The following is a 17014-nucleotide window of genomic DNA, read 5'->3' as shown; positions in this document are numbered from 1 at the left end:
GGGTGCTCCTGGCCAACCTCGCTTAGGTTGGTGGGGGGCACCTGGGCAGACATGGGTGCTCCTGGCCGGCCTCGGTGAGGTCAGTCGGGCGTGCCTGGACAAAAATGGGAATGACTCCAGGTCATTCTCTTCTTTAAGTTTTGTCTAATGGAGATTCAGTCCTGCCTGGAATATCATGCGAGCTGGAGGCCTGGAATATCATGCCAGTCGGCAGCACTGCGCGGTCGCACCTACCCCAGCCTACCCCTTGCTCCCATGGCTCATGAAGCCTGGACAGTAGTAAGGAGCAGTTCAACTATAGGCTGAGCAAGTGCAGAATGGTGGTAGAATGTGCCTTTGGACGTTTAAAAGCTCGCTGGCGCAGTTTACTGACTCGTTTAGATCTCAGTGAAACCAATATTCCGACCATTATTACTGCTTGCTGTATGCTCCGCAATATCTGTGAGAGTAAGGGGGAGACGTTTATGACGGGGTGTGAGGCTGAGGCAAATCGCCTGGCCGCTGATACGCGGAGCCAGACACCAGGGCGGTTAGAAGAGCACAGCAAGGCGTGCTGTGCATCAGAGAAGCTTTGAAAACTGGTTTCATGACTGGCCAGGCTACGATGTGAAAGTTCTGTTTGTTTCTCCTTGATGAAAACCTGCCCCCTTGGTTCACTCTACTTCCCTGTAAGCCAACCGCCCTCCCCCGCTACTTTGATCTCCACTTGCATAGGCAATAAAGTCATTGTTGTTTCAAATTCATGCCCGGGAGGGGTGGGGGATGCACAGGGATGGGGTAGTTGTAGGGGCACCCCTTAGAATGGCATGCAGCTCATCACAGAAGCAACATGTCTGGGGCTCTGACCCGGAGTGGCCGTTTGCCTCTCTGGTTCTTTGGTAGGCTTGCCTGAGCTTGGCTACACTCGAAACTTCAAAGCGCTGCCGCGGGAGTGCTGCCGCAGCAGCGCTTTGAAGTGTGAGTGTGGCCACAGCGCCAGCGCTGGGAGAGAGCTCTCCCAGCACTGCACGTACTCCACCTCCCCTTGGGGATTAGCTTGCAGTGCTGGGAGCCGCGCTCCCAGCGCTGCGGCACTGTTTACACTGGCGCTTTACAGCGCTGTAACTTGCAGTGCTATGGGGGGTGTTTTTTTCACACCCCTGAGCGAGAAACTTGCAGCGCTGTAAAGCGCTAGTATAGCCAAGGCCTAAGTTGAGAGTGCTGTCCAGAGCAGTCACAATGAAGCATTATGGGATAGCCAATACCATCGAATTGTGTCCACACTACCCCAAATTCGACCCAGCAGGGTCGATTTCAGCGCTAATCCCCTCGTCGGAGAGGAGTACAGAAATCGATTTTAAGAGCCCTTTAAGTCGACAAAAATGGCTTCATCATGTGGACGGGTGCAGGGTTAAATCGATCCAATGCTGCTAAATTCGACCTAAACTCGTAGTGTAGACTAGGGCTAAGTAACATCAATCATATTTAAATAGGCACTTCAAAAGATTTATGAGAGTGCTGTTACAGAGTTATATCCTCAGCTCTAATAGGTACAGCCTGAGATGTCTGTTGCTTGCCCATGCTATCTTTGTTTTCACTAAAATAATGCTTCTTTCAGAAAAGCAAACAGTGGCTTTTCTACTCTTCCACAGAAACAAGTCTCCAATATCATCATCCTTTTCAAAGCTCCTGTGAAGACACTAAAATCAAACTGGGGGTTTGATATTCTCATATACATTGCCTTGATTTAAAGAGATTACTCTCTCAAACTCATAAGCAGGACTCCTATACATTGTACTATGCAGGTCAGAAGCTATTTACAGTATCATTCAGTTGGCTGGCAAAGACTGTTGTCCAGGCTTGGGTAAAACCCTACATGTAACATGGACACCAACACCATAAGGACATATGTTAATGTGGCCTACTTGATGGTAATTGTATCGCCTACTAGAAGAAAGCAGCAATTGGTGCACATATTACAGAACTCCAACAATTACCGCCCTCATCTAATGTCTTGATAAGCCAACAAAGGGGACTGGTTTGCTTTTTCTAAGCCCCCTTATTTGAAGTACAAATGAAAAGTCTTAATTCACCTAAATAGAAAAATAAATCTCAACAGACTCTGAGGCTTCACACAATGAAGATTCTGGAAAAGCTTGTCCTGAATCATAAAGACAAACCCATGGGAACATTTCAGCCTGCAGGTATTGATGAAAGTCATGATTTAGTCTATGCAAAAATCTTTGGTGCTCCAGCTGAGCAATTTGGAGAAAGAAAACCCTTCAGCCAAGAATACTTTTATTCAAAAATTCCTCTCTGGTTAGTTTCAAAGATCTTCCAAGTGAAGATTTGAAGTCATCACTTTTTTCTCCAGTCAAATGACTGGCCAAATCTAATGTAGAAAACATGGGTATAAATGTCTTTTAAAGGATTTGTGAGTTCTATTCAAATAAAGCTTGACTACAAAATACTGCCTGATGTGTTTTTACTCAACTTCAATTTCATACACCATCCAGAAAGTAACACTGGATGGAGAACTGATATATAACCCTAAAATCCAACTATTTGGAAAATTTGCTGAGACTACAAAAAAAAAGTTAAAATTAGTTATTTATTTGTTAAAAGGACAAAGTAAAAATGAAAAAAATGTTTGTCTTACCCTAACTTTGCAATGTGATAGCAGTCCCCACATTGGCTGGGCACAGGCTTCCAGTTCAGCAGCAAATGCAGCATAGTAGGTCTGTGATTCAAACTCCACATGCTCATTTAATTCTCGCTTATTTAAATTCATACCTTAAAAGATGTAAGCAGTGTTATACAACAGTATCTTTGTCTACCATTAAGTGGAACTTAGTATTTTTTTAAATTATACACACTTACACATATGCATACCTATACAGGGAGATGATATCCATGCAATAAGTTTCAGAGGGTGTGATCAATTGTACCTAAGTATCCACAAGATTAAGGATACGAACTGAGCAGAAACCTTGAAAGTTGACTAGAAAGAGATCATTTGAGTAGAGAAAGTCTGGCCATGTTAGGCTAGCAACTCAAGCACCCATGCTGAGCAGACACATGATCTGAATTGGGCCCCTTTTAGTCTCAATTCCAAATCAATCAATGAGAATCTTTAAATTGACTACAAAATGTTGAATCTTTCCATAGAAGAAGCATGCTTTCCACTATGCAAACATTCAGGGAAAAACAAATCAATCAAAAATCCCCCACATGTTAATACAAAGAATACCTAAATACGTAAAGCTCATTTTCCCTAGTATTGAGTTTAGAACTTCGACATTGAAACATATTTCTATCAAAGTAATAACTTACACTATTAGTACAACTTCTTGAGAACTCTGGCAGTGTGTAACCCAGTGCATTTTACTCAACCCCTCTGTGCCTGATCAACATGGGCTACATGGGTCTGTTCGAGCTTTATCTCCAAAGCCTAACATTTTAAATCAAGCCGTAGAGAGATTCATGCTTTGAGCTCTGGAGATCCTCAGCGGCCATGATAAAAGTTGGGGCTTGGCCAGAATTCAAATCATGGTGGGTCTCAAACACTTGAGAGAAGTTTCCCTGACCAGAAGTAGTATGTAACTCACCAATCAACACGTATTACGCATTCCCTGGTGTGCCCCAATCCACAAGAGATGCAAATCTATTACAGTTCTCATCTTGAGACCTGCCCTCTTTAGTTCAATCTGTAGAAACTAATACTTTTAGGTCTTGGACGTCCCTGGTTCAATGCCTGGTGTTGGTCAACATGTCAGTTGTTACAACTGCACCTGAGAAGTGCTTAATGCCTTTACATATTCAGCCTTTCCTTCTCATCAGTTGGCATTTCAGAAACAGAATTCCTTTGGCTTGAGTAATTTAGAATAAACTATCCACTTCCAGAAATTTGCATCAGATTAAAAATGAACACGCTAATGGATTAAATATTTATATATAAGGGTGTGTAATGTGTATGTTATTGTAAACATTGTGCCACCTTTAAAAATTATTGCTTAAATACAGGAGAGAAAAGATTTTAAATTAGGCATATTCCAAAAAAGGTATTTATAATCACTGAATAACAAAACTAAAAGCCACCTACCTTGAAAGAATGATACAAAATTCATCCAAGTTACTAACAGACTATGATCCTCCAGGAATTTCTTAGCCACACTTTGGTGCGAAAGGATATTAATAAAATCACTAACAAGTGGCCAGTAAGTATTATTCTTTAATAGTGCTTCCCCACAGTTCACTACGACATGTAAACTGTTTTCTTCATCTAGGAAAAAAGCAATGAAAAAAAACCCCATCATGATGTTTTTTAAAGAAAAAATATAGTAACTAACATCGTGAATAATTAAAAGAATCAGGGTTTTAAAACAATTATAGCATGCACGGCATATGGCTTATAGCAATGATTGTTCTTCAAGATCTTGTCAACTGTGTGGATCCCATTCTAGGTATACATGTCTCCCAATTGCGAGAGACTGGAATTTGAATAGTAGTGGCTGTTGGGCCATGCCTGCACTGCACGTGTCCTTGTGCCCTGCCTTTCTAGAGCATCAACGGCACAGCAGTAGCAACTATTGCTCAGTCACCTTGCTAATTTAAAATCTCAGGTAAAGAGGACTCCAAAAAAGAAGAAATGGAGAGACACACATACACATACACATACACACACACACACACACCAGCTCCTCCAAGAACCAAAGTTACTAGAAGGTAAGTAACTGTTCATTCTTCAAGTATGTGTCCATATGGCTCTCACTGAAGGTGACTAATGAGCAGTGCTCCATCTGGCCATGTGACTGAGGAGTCCCAACTTTCACTAACTAACTGATTACTGTAATACTGCCCTACCAAAATTGGCATCTCACCTCATGGCCAGGACCAGAGCCTAACGTTTAACAAAAGTCAGGCATTACTCTAAGTAGCTGCCTTGCAGATTTCAGACATAGGGATGTTTCTAAGAGACCTGACTGGAGGACAAGCCCATTTTACAGCAACTTTCAAAGTTTGTTTTCATTCTGCAGTGGAACATTTTCATGAAAACAAAGTTGTTACAAAATGTCCTTTTTCCGACTGAAACCAGAGAAAAAGAGGCAAAGAGAACACACGCATACTGCCTCAGACCCGCGAGATCCAGTACAAGTTCCAGATGTGCCTGATTCAGAGGAGAGTTTTTCGATCCCTGATCACTCTGAATCCCACCCTGAACCCCACATCCAGAACAAGTACCATAGCCACCAGGCGAGTGAGAAAGAGAGAGACTGAGACTCTCCCCATTCTCTCTCTCTCACACACACACACACACACACACACACACACACACACACACACACACACGCTTCCTGCCCAGTGAAAATTTTGTCAAAAGCAATATGTTTAAACAAAACAGAATATTTCAGTGAAATTTCATTTAGTCAAAAATGTTCCAACCAGCTCCAGTTTCTAAAGCATGCAGAAGAGGCAGTTTGCACGCTAGGGAAACAGAGCTTTGATGTTTGGAAGAAGAGGTGTATGAGACATGCCTTTGATTAGCAACTCTCGAAATATGGCTCAATGTGAATGCCGAGTCTCCTCCGGTGCACTGCCACCACAACTAGGTATTTAATGAAGACTATTGGTACCATGGAGAGAACAAGTTGTAGCACTTTGTATTGATAGTGATTGGGCCCTACGAGGAATTGCAGGTTCTTCCTATGGGCCAAGTGGATCACAATATGGAAGTATACATCTTGGCGGTTGTGACGCTTCTCAGGGTTATGGCCAGGGTTGTGCAGCACCTCATCACCACCTGTCCTTAGCTCACCCCAGTCTCTCCTCCAGCATTAAACAGCCAGACCAGCTCTGAGCCTCTATTTATATAACAAGCCTGCTGATAGCTTGCCCTTAGGTGAAGTATACCTGGGTGTACCTCTGTAGCCCAGACATAATTCCAACAATCTGTTGTCTTCACTTGGAAACAGGGTACCTTCTGCTGCTTGTCTTTCCTGTAGTGAATCTCCCCTGGAGACTTCGCAATCTCTTGATTAGCATTTTGCTCAGTCTGTAAATAGGCATTCATTGTGAAGTATACAATATTCAGTTTACATATAGCCACGTCAAGTTTCTTTCAGGTGGGAGATGCTTATCACCACCTTTTGGTGACCAATCCCAACTCACAGACCTTAAGAGCATAATTTTCAGGAAAGAAGGATGGAGTATTACTTACATATTATCTGTACATACATTTCATAAGGATTATGATAATCAGTGTGACACAAACTTTTGGTAGAGACCTTACATGACCCCCTTTAACAAATTATTATATAAGGAGAAGACCCAAGGGATCGCTGTGCCCACTGCCAGTTGGCATCAACAAGTCCCTGGGTGACAAAGGTCAAGAGCCACAAACCAGTCTTGTGCCTGAAAAGAAGGGATGACGTAGGCTGAATTTAAGACTGTGTATAAATTTGTTCAGTCTTCTCAGGTCTAGAATAGCTAACAAAGTATCAGGAGCAGGGGCCTCTTTCCCTGAACTTTAGAGGTAACTCCTCTGTGGCTCCTAGGCAAAGAAGGGTACGCACTTCTTTTAATTGACGAGAAGGGTCTCTGAAGATGGATAGTGAAGGGGAATGGGTAGGGGGCCAGGGACTGGAATTGGATGGAATATCCATGTGAGACAACTTCTAGCACACACATCTGTTATTCCAGTCCAAGCCCGATAGAAGAAAGCCAACCAGCATCTCAAGAAGGAGGTCTGGGCATAGCCCTTGCCCGATCTGAGTGTGGCTCTCAAATCTCATGACAAACCTGCTGTCTGGAAGCAAGTGTAGTCTGGTTAGTGACTAAGGAAGATGACAGTCTCATACAAGATTACCTCGGCTTCTTCCTGGATGGTTACTCAGAGGACTATTGTGGGTAGCTGAGTGTCTTCTGTCTAGTCTCCCTTGCCCCTGATATTTAAAGGGCCTGTGAATGGAGCAGAGGTGTAAATGCCTAGTGAGCCAAGTATCTAGTATCTGGTGTCTTTTTAGGGTGCATAGTGCATCATTGGTACATATGGTGAGTAAGTGTGTACACTCGAAGGGCAAGTCCTCAATTGTATTCTCTACCTCCCTAGGGAGGGAAGAAACCTGTAACCATGATGCTCTGCGCACAATCACCACAACAGCCAGGGATTTAGCTTCCACATCCAATGCATCCATGGCTGTCTGTAAAAGAGGCCTTTGCCATTGGTCATCCTTCAGTAATAATAGCTTTAACATAGAGTACTGAGGGAGTTTGACCAGAAAGGGAGATACAACTATCTGACCTAGGGCAGAGTTATTTCACAAAGTTTGACAGTTACCTACTTGTAGCTGCAGTGATGCTGACAAATAAGCCTTCTTTCTAAAGAGAGTTAATTTATTTGGGTCCTTAGGAATGTTCTTGGACAGTTTGGCTATCAGTCTCATGGGGTGCAGAGACCACTAATTAACCCAATGTTGGATAGGTATAAAATTACTCAAACCTCTTTTGGGGGACTGGTCTTCCTTTCCACTCTTTTAGCATTTAGAGGCAATGTGGCTGGCATCTGCCATAGAATTTTAGCTGGTCTGGCAGAAGAGGAGAAATGCAATATGTCAAACAGCTTGTAAGCTTTTTCTTTAATTGTTGAGGTTTCTATTTCAAAGGTCTCAGCTAAACGAGATAGCATCTCCTGAAAGGCTCCAAAGTAGGTACGGGAGCCAAGGAAAATGCCTCATCGGGACTACAAAAGATGCTCAAGACATGCCAGTTCCTCCCTCTGTCAGCTGTACTTGTTCCTCCCTGTCTTCAGATGGGATTCTGGCAATTGCTGCAGAATGGGAGCGTGACCTTCTGCGTTTTCTTGAGTGATAGGAGGGAATTAGGTTCCAAGATGCTAATAATTGGAGATTGGAGATATACCAATCTCCTAGAACTGGAAGGGACCTTGAAAGGTCATCGAGTCCAGCCCCCTGCCTTCACTAGCAGGACCAATTTTTGCCCCAGATCCCTATGTGGCCCCCTCAAGGATTGAACTCACAACCCTGGGTTTAGCAGGCCAATGCTCAAACCACTGAGCTATCCCTCCCCCCACTCTAGACAAAAGTCCCCACTATGCTCAACAGGGCCAAGGGAGAACAGGAAAAGTCTGGTTTTGGTCAGGCTAGTTAGGCTACTGTCATTCCTGAGATGGATAAGTCAGAGATCTGGAGTGTCCTGATTGTAGAGAGAGACTTTCTCCTGATCTGTGTGAATGGCGAGAAGATTCTCTGCTGTAAGGTGGAGAGGTGTGTCCCGGAGATGAAGAAGAGTAGACTGCCTCCAAAGATAAGACTGATTTTTGAGGTGACCTCAGTACCATGAGGTCAGAGACTCATATCGATGCTGAGTGCAGTGCCATTGGTGCCAGAAATATAGGTACCTCCTCTAACATTAGATTGGACAGTACCATTAATGTGTCAATTATTAGTGTCAATGCTGGTACTGGGGCCAGCAGTTTGTAGTTGCCAGCACTGTCAGATGTAGGCACTGAGGATGCCTTATATATCTTCAGTATAAGCTGGAAGTTGAACCAGCATCACTTGCTCCTGTCACACGAGCAGACCAAGTGCTCAGTTCCTCGGAGGAGAATAAGGGCTTAAGCATCTTCTCATCGGAAGAGGGAGTTTTCATATCTCCCTTGCTTTAGTAAGGAGGTGGTAGCGGTGTTTGGTGCTGAAGTAGTAGCTGGGACCAATATGTTCAGATGGTCCCAGATCCTTGACAGACAGTGCCATGGATTTTTTTGCCAGTACCAGCATTAAGTGTTGTGTGCTGGCTAACAAGGGCACTGGCTAACTGGGACTTGGACATGACCAGTCCCATCTTAAAGGTCAAGGCCTGTTCTTCAGGGTCTGAAGTCCCTTTCATTGATTGTCCAAGAAGATTCAACTTCAGCAGAGCATCTCTGGATTTTCTTGTGCCAGTAGAAAACAGCACATAGGGCAGAAATCTGGTACATGGCTCTCACCAAGACAAAAAAATGCCTGCTGCTATGACAGTCTGTAAGCAGAATGAGTCTGTCACAGGACTGGCATTGTTCGAAGCCTGAGGGCTTTGAATCTTATTGTAAGCAAAGATAGCAGCATAAAACACCAAGCAGAAATTTTAAGTTTCCATTTAAAAAAAAAGATATTTTTAAAAATCCTTTTTTTGGTGGGAGGGGGAAATAAAATTAAAAAGAGGGAGTTTGCTGAGAATTATGCCTAGCTAATTAGCAAAAAAAGAGAAGAATATTCCACTAAGAGGTAGTGAACAGACACCTTGTTCTGTCTCACTGCCATAGGCAGTAAGAGAGAACTGAGGGACAGCTGCATGCACTCTGCCTTGTATACCCTTTGGTCTGGTCTACACTGCCCGGGGAGGGGGGGCGGGTACGCGGGGGGAAATCGATCTAAGATACACAACTTCATCTACGCTATTCGTGTAGCTAAAGTTGAAGTATCATGGCGACAAGTCGACCGCCGCGGCTCCCCCATCGACTCCGCTTACTCCTTCTGCCGAGGTGGAGTACAGGCGTCGATTCGGGGATCGATTTATTGCGTCTAGATGAGATGCGATAAATCGATTACTACCTGCCGATCTGGCCTTTGGGTTGGGGCATTCACGAGGACTCGCAGGGCACATGAGCAGCCCAAGGGTCACAGGTATTCAAAGATTCCAGTCTCATGTGCATGAGGTACATTCACACTTAGAATGGGATCCATGCTGACACACACGCAAAGAACCACCAATGTTTCTCGCAGTCTTTCATAACAGTACCCATTACATAAAAAAAAAAAAGTCTGCAAAAATAAAGAAAAAGCTATGTATAATCTTGCCCAACTATTTCAAGAGCAGTTCTTCCTAGCTTGAAAAGCATGTAATCTTTAAATCAAAGTGTTATATTAGATAAGGGTGTCCAATCTGTAGCCCTCAAGAGCAACTTTGTTAGGAAAATTTGTATTGCATTATAAATTGAAAGTGTTCCTTGAGCCCTGCCTGGCAATTTTAAATGGTAGTATGTGAATCAGCCCTTTTGCTACAGGGAGCTAGTAGGGGACACCACTTCCCTGTCCTCCTGTCTCTTTTCTCTGCTGTACCAGAAGCAGCACAGATCAGGGAGCACTCGTATCAGCAGCCTTCCCACTGTCTACTTGCTGCTTTACAGTGGGGGAAAGAGTAGTTCTGGTCACTCCACTGCCTACATCCCTTACAGGCTGTGACTGCACAAGAAAGAGCAGGATATAAACTCAACTGGCTGTGCCTGAACCTAGTTCTGAAAAATTAGGGGCTAACCTCAAAAACAGAAGATTAAACATTCAGTACAAGTCTCTTGTTTGATATTATTAATGAAAACAAGAATTCAACTTACCTTGCAGCTCACTTTTAATAAGACAACTTTCCATCATATATAATAGGACAGTGACCATAATATCCAACAGTTGACATTCTTCTGTCACTTGACGTGCTAGCTCTTCATTGCTGAATAACTGAACACTGATGTGCACAATTCTATTAGACATAGTGTCTGATTCATGGCTTTTCTTCAGTGTTTTCATAATAAAAGCATAATGCTGAACAAAAGTTTTAGTAAAGGCAATCTGCAAATTTAAAAATAAAAAGAATTTTAATATTACAATAGTTATATTTCCTCATTTCAAAAAATGTATTCTCAAACATACAATCAGTATTGCAGAGAAACATCAGATTTATCACAACAGATCAAAAATCAGTGGTCCATCTTATCCAGTATCCTGTTTCAGAGGAAGGTGCAAGAAATCTCACAATGGAATATCCTGTCCTTCCCAACCTCCATCTTATATAATTGTATGTGTTCTCATTACCCATGTAAATAACTCATCTTTTTTAATATGTCGGTTCTTATGACTGAACCCTTAATTGTAGCATAACTGTTCACTTACAGAAGGAACTAATCTAATCCTACTAAACTCTTGCTATCAATATCTTCTGACAATGGGTTCCACAAGCCAATTAAACATTGTATAAAAACACATTCCTACCAGTTTTAAATTTGCCATCTTTTTCATTAGATAGCCCCTTGCTCTTGTATTCTGAAAAGGATAAACAGGAGCTTCCAACTTAGCTTCTCTAACATTCATTTTATATATTTCTATAATGTCTACTATTGGTAATTTCTCTAAACTAAAAAAAACCAGGACTAATGTTTTCAATATTTCCTCATCAGGAAGTCTTTCTGTGACTTTAATTTCTTTTCTCTGTCACTGGATCCCAATTTTTTCTTCTAGAATCTTTTCCAGATAGGATAACCAGAAATGAACAAAGTATTCAAGTTGAAAGTGTACCACTGATTTAATTAATGGTAATATTAAAATTTCAAGACTCTTATTCAGTATTACTATTATTATAATATTCCATTATCATGATATTCTAACATCATGCTTGATTATTTTTAACTGCTGCTGTATATACAGCAACTGTTCTCATTGAGATGTCTGCAATGTCATCCAGGTCTTTCTCATAGATGGTTTCAGTTAAGATGGAGCTGCAGTTCATATTATTTACCAACATTGAATTTCATCTGCCATCATGGCTTCCCATATATTTATCTTTGCTAGGTCCCTCTGGGTTCCTTTATTGCCTTCTCTAGTGCCAGAGGATGTTGTAAAGGCCAAAACTATAACAGGGTTCAAAAAAGAACTAGATAAATTCATGGAGGATAGATCCATCAATGACTATTAGCCAAGATGGGCAGGGATGGTATCCCTAGCCTCTGTTTGCCAGAAGCTGAGAATGGGTGACGGGATGGATCATTTGATTACCTGTTCTGTTCATTCCCTCTGAATAACCTGGCTTTGGCCACTGTCAGAAGACAGGATACTGGGCTAGATGGACCTTCGGTCTGACCCAGTATGGTGGTTCTTATGTTCTAGGTTTGATTGTCCTAAATAATTCTATCATCTACAAAGGTTTACCTTGTCATTGTTAAACTGTTTTTTTCCAGATCAGTAATTAATATATTGAAACAATATCAGTCATAGTACGGCTCCTTGGGCCACCCCACTATTAACATTTCATCATGTTATAAACTGACCTTTTATTTATACTTTTGTCTTTTAGCCAATTTTTAATTCATTTCAAATTTCCAACTTAAGTGCTACTGCTGTTCTGAACTACCACCATATGGACTTGCTTAGTCTGAAGAGATCAGATAATGCAAGCTGTCTTGGTGATGAAAGAAAATTTTTAGCTCAAGAACTAAAATCCCACATCTAGTCTAAAACTTGTCCTTTGAACGTATTAAGTCTTTCTGGAATATAAAGTAGGCATTTTAAGGCTACCTTTAAGCCAACTGTGGCTTCCATGGTCTGAGACTACAAAATCACTACTTCACTTTACCCATGTCTGTCCACACTCTGAAATACATGGCCCATTTTTATTAAGAGCACTGCTGTTTGCTACTTTCAGCCAAACTGAGTCTTCACAATACTGTGAAGCATAAAGGGACCATAAACGGCTCTCAAGGAACCCCCCACACACCTCAGAATAAAGTAAGCCCGGAGTAGCTGATATGTCTGGAGTACACTGTGCTTTGATTATTCTTGGCTGGAGAATGGCCAACAGATGCCATTCAAGCCAGAACATAAATTACAGTGGATGAGACTATATTTCTGCAAGAATGAAAAAAGAGAATCTAGCCGAGGGGTCCCCAACATGGCGTCCGCGGGGGCATCAAAATGCGCCCGCGTCCTGGCCGGCGGTGGAGCATCCGCCGAAATGCCATCGAATTTCTGCGGCATTTCGGCGGCGACGCCTCTCGACAAGCGACGTCATTGAGAGGCGTCGCCGCCGAAATGGCGCAGAAATTCGGTGGCATTTCGGCAGATGCTCCACCGCCGCCACGGTCCTTCGTCTGGCACCCGCAGACGAAAAGGTTGGGGACCACTGATCTAGCCTTATTAGAGAGACATAGTAGGGGAGGGTGGGTAAGAAGTGGGTATTCACCCACGAAAGCTCATGCTGCAAAACGTCTGTTAGTCTATAAGGTGCCACAGGATTCTTTGCTGCTTCTATAGTAGGGGAGGTAATAACTTTTAGAGACAACAGAAGTTGGTCCAATAAAAGACATTATCTCACTCACCTTGTCTCTCGAATATCCTGGGACCAACGTGGCTATAACAACACTGCATAAAATCTATCCCTACAGCACTCAATGGGCCAAAGAGCACCAGCAGAGGACCATATAAAATTAAGTCAGAAGAGAGTAAGCATAGGTAATCAAACTGATTCTTCTGCCGACAGCCAAATAATTGACTCCCGACATTCCTATCCAAACTTAGGCTGGATTTATGTAGAGAGGATTACCCCTGAACTATCTATGCTCTACAGAGTTTATTTCCATTTAAGAATTTTACTTCTTGTGGTACTGTACAGCAATAAGAAACTGAACTAATTGGTGATCTTGTGGTTAAGATATTAGACTAGATGCAGGAGATCTGGTTTAAATTACCAGTTGTATCAGACACTTCTCTCTGTGCCTCAGTTCCCCATCTGTAAAAGGTAGGTAATCCTTCCTTTCTCCAATAGCTTGTAAGTTCTTTAGGCAGGACTGTCTCTTACTACATTCATTTAACATTTTAAAAAAGGAAAAACTGGTCTAATTCAATGATTGAACTGAGCTAATATGTAGTATACAACTTCACAGAATAACTTTGCAATCTTCACCATTCCTTTCCCTTCACTTGTGTTTCTTGTTACATCAGATCTAGTAGGACTCCTAAGCTCCTTGGGATAGAATCTGTATGTTACTTGTTTTGTAAAGCACTAGACCTGTTTTTAAAATGGTGGTTTCCTCCCTGCCGAAGATTTCCCCTTTTTGTCCCAAAAACACAATCTGAACAAACTTGGTTTTCTGATTTCCTAAAATTTGAGGAAAGTAGACAATTTCTGCAAAAATATAATTAGGTCAAAAACCCAATTTTCTGCCAAAAATAAGTTTGATTAAAAAAAAAAAGGTGACCAACCCTACCTGACACACTTCAGATGCTGTAGAGATAATAAGGCATAATGTTCTGCTTCCAAAAGTTATCAGTTAACACACATTAAAATTAGCAAGGGCAGCTCCAGACCCCAGCATGCCAAGCGCGTGCTTGGGGCAGCACGCCGCGGGGGGCGCTCTGCCGGTCGCCGGGAGGGTGGCAGGTGGCTCCAGTGGACCTCCCGCAGGCGTGCCTGCGGAGGGTCCGCTGGTCCCGCACGGCTGCGGTGGAGCTGCGGGACCGACGGACCCTCCGCAGGCACGCCTGCGGGAGGTCCACCGGCGTCGCAGGACCGGCGACCAGCAGAGCGCCTCCCGCGGCATGCCGGCCTGCTTGGGGCGGCGCAATGTCTAGAGCCGCCCCTGAAAATTAGCAGGTCTCAACAACAGCAGATATTCTTTCACAATAAAGATGCTGAACCAAGTCATTTCTTATAACCAGATGAGATATGAGTTATTATTTATTCCTTAGTTTATTATAGGTGGCATAGGTAAAAATGTCTATAGTTAAGCCTGACACTTTTCAAAAGATTTTAAATTAGCAACAGAGGATTGAGGAAACCTAATTAAAAACTATTTAAAACAGTCAAGCTAATTTTTATCATAGAAAAAATAATATTGTATTAACACATCCTCCTACCACAAGAATTACATGCACTGGACCTTTAACGGAGCTAGTGTAAAGAGTATATTAACAGTAACAAAATATCTCATGAGCAGATGTCTCTTCCTCATCCTAAATGTCTCAGGAAACTTGACGGGTAGGGGAGAGAGGGGTGTAGAGAAACAGCTTGTTGATATTGCACTTGCTCCAAGATTGGAAACTAAAACTGTAAAGGTTTGTAGGTATCTTCCCTTCAGAGAGCAAGATCTTATAAAGTCTAACAAAGCTTATGAGCTATAAAGGAAATAGCCAAAACAACAAAACAAACACAATACTCTGGCTCCTGAAGGAATTTTCAGAACAGAATTATTCAGCCAACCTGTTTTGTCCACATCTCCTTCCATGTATTGTGCGGCTCTGGGCATACCAACAAACCCTCAAATAATAAAAGAACACAGGGTTTGTTATATTAATGATTTATATCAACCATACGTGTACTCATGCACGATGCAATACAAGTCGAAAGTAAGTGAGTAAAGGAAATTGTTTTTGGGGGGAAGGCGGGCATGCAAATACCTTATAATCTTGATCTGGTAGCATGTTGAGTAAGAAAGTTACCATCTTTTGTGGAAATTCATATTTTATTGTCCAAAATAATAATTCTTCAAGAAAACATTTATGCTTTAAAACATCCATGATGGACTGATCTGCATAAAAAGTAGGAGAACAGAGGGGGGGAAAACTTCAGAATGACTTTAGGTTTTGCAAAGGACATTCCAACCTTAGTTTATTAATAATCTACTTAACTAACTAGATGCAAATATCTAAGAATCAAGAACATCTTAATGCTACTATCCTGCTAATGTTGATAAAAAGAGTTTTTTAAAACTTGAGGAAAAAAGTTAGCTATCAGCAATACTGTATATCAGGGGTCGGCAACCTTTCAGAAGTGGTGTGCTGAGTCTTCATTTATTCACTCTGATTTAAGGTTTTGCGTGCCAGTAATACATTTTAACGTTTTTAGAAGGTCTCTTTCTATAAGTCTGTAATATATAACTAAACTATTGTTGTATGTAAAGTAAATAAAGTTTTTAAAATGTTTAAGAAGCTTCATTTAAAATTAAATTAAAATGCAGAGCCCCCTGGACTGGTGGCCGGGACCCGGGCGTGTGAGTGCCACTGAAAATCAGCTCGCGTGCCACCTTCGGCACGCGCGCCATAGGTTGCCTACCCCTGCTGTATATGCTTGTAATGGTTTCATGTATAGAACTCCTGCAGTCATCAATGGAAGTCCTCAGTACAAATCAGCTGCAGAATCAGGCCCTTATACCCAATCTATCAGCCTTGCACTGGATATTGACTTACTCTGCAAATAGTTACACTGGGCCAGACCTTCAGCTGATGGAAACTGTCACAGTTCCAGTGACTTCAACTGAGCTACAACAATTTATACAAATTGAAGATTTAGTCATTGACTTCAGTGGGATTACTGATGGAGTACAGTACTATTCAAGAGGAGCAAGTGTGGCAGAATCTGACCCACACTAATTGAATGTTAAAACTGTGACATAAATTAGGTGTAATTCCTAAAAACATATATGATCTGTTTGCAAACTTTTAAAACCTTTAAACAAAATTTAACACTTACATAATATTTTAATTCTTCAAATCATTTATATACAAATAATACATTCTCAAAACAATCTTGTGAAGTAGGCAAGTATTATCACAACTCTATAAAATGAAAAAAATGATAAATAAAGCAGCTTTTCCAAAAATTATAAACCAAGTTAGTAGAACAACAGGGATCAAAACCCAGTTTATCTCAACTCCGAGACTCATTAGGAGTCTATTAGATCACACAGTGTCTTCACTGTCCTTCAAAGCTGTAATACTTACTATTCACAGATAACAACCTGTCCACTCCTACAGCATGGAGAGATTTATGCAAATATGACCCTCCTGTACGTATTGGAGTCAACCGGGCTACGGGGAAAGGAATCTTGCCCCAGAGGAGGGCAAGCAGCAGTAATGCCACCTCTTCCCCCAGAGAAGGCAGAGATAAATTCCAACTGGGATTTCATAAAGACTCACCCAGATCAGGGCAGGCAGTGCAAGAAATGCTGAATCAGTGCATCTCCTGGCCTGGCACTGTTCCCCACCCCTCCAAGCCAGACCCAATCATTTTGTGGAGTGTATTGGATGGCTTTGGGCCCAACGGTGAAGGGGGATTTGCTAGCGTTTTGTGCCACTTTGCCCACTCCAGGTGAGCTTACCACCGGCAGAGCCAGCATTCCACAGTCACATGCCAGTGGTGGACTCTGACAATTATGTTAGAATTTTCAGAAACTGTTAAAATATCGTAAGAAATATGAACAATTTAAACTTGAGAGGCATTT

At 42.0% G+C, this 17014-nt stretch overlaps 1 protein-coding gene across 1 annotated transcript in view; it reads right to left on the bottom strand.

Moving 5' to 3' along the window:
• The window catches only part of UBR3 (ubiquitin protein ligase E3 component n-recognin 3), a 206026-nt gene that overhangs the window by 140808 nt on the left and 48204 nt on the right, over nt 1-17014 (bottom strand). The window contains exons 7-10 of the mRNA XM_045031947.1: nt 15192-15322; nt 10367-10595; nt 4082-4261; nt 2639-2772 (exon numbers count right to left, since the gene is read on the bottom strand). Of these exons, the coding sequence (XP_044887882.1) occupies nt 2639-2772; nt 4082-4261; nt 10367-10595; nt 15192-15322 (674 nt within the window). The remainder of the gene's footprint in view (nt 1-2638; nt 2773-4081; nt 4262-10366; nt 10596-15191; nt 15323-17014) is intronic.

This window comes from Mauremys mutica, chromosome 10, assembly GCF_020497125.1.
Source record: "Mauremys mutica isolate MM-2020 ecotype Southern chromosome 10, ASM2049712v1, whole genome shotgun sequence".
In the NCBI taxonomy this organism is placed as follows: domain Eukaryota; kingdom Metazoa; phylum Chordata; order Testudines; family Geoemydidae; genus Mauremys; species Mauremys mutica.
This window is presented reverse-complemented; position numbering and strand designations above follow the sequence as displayed.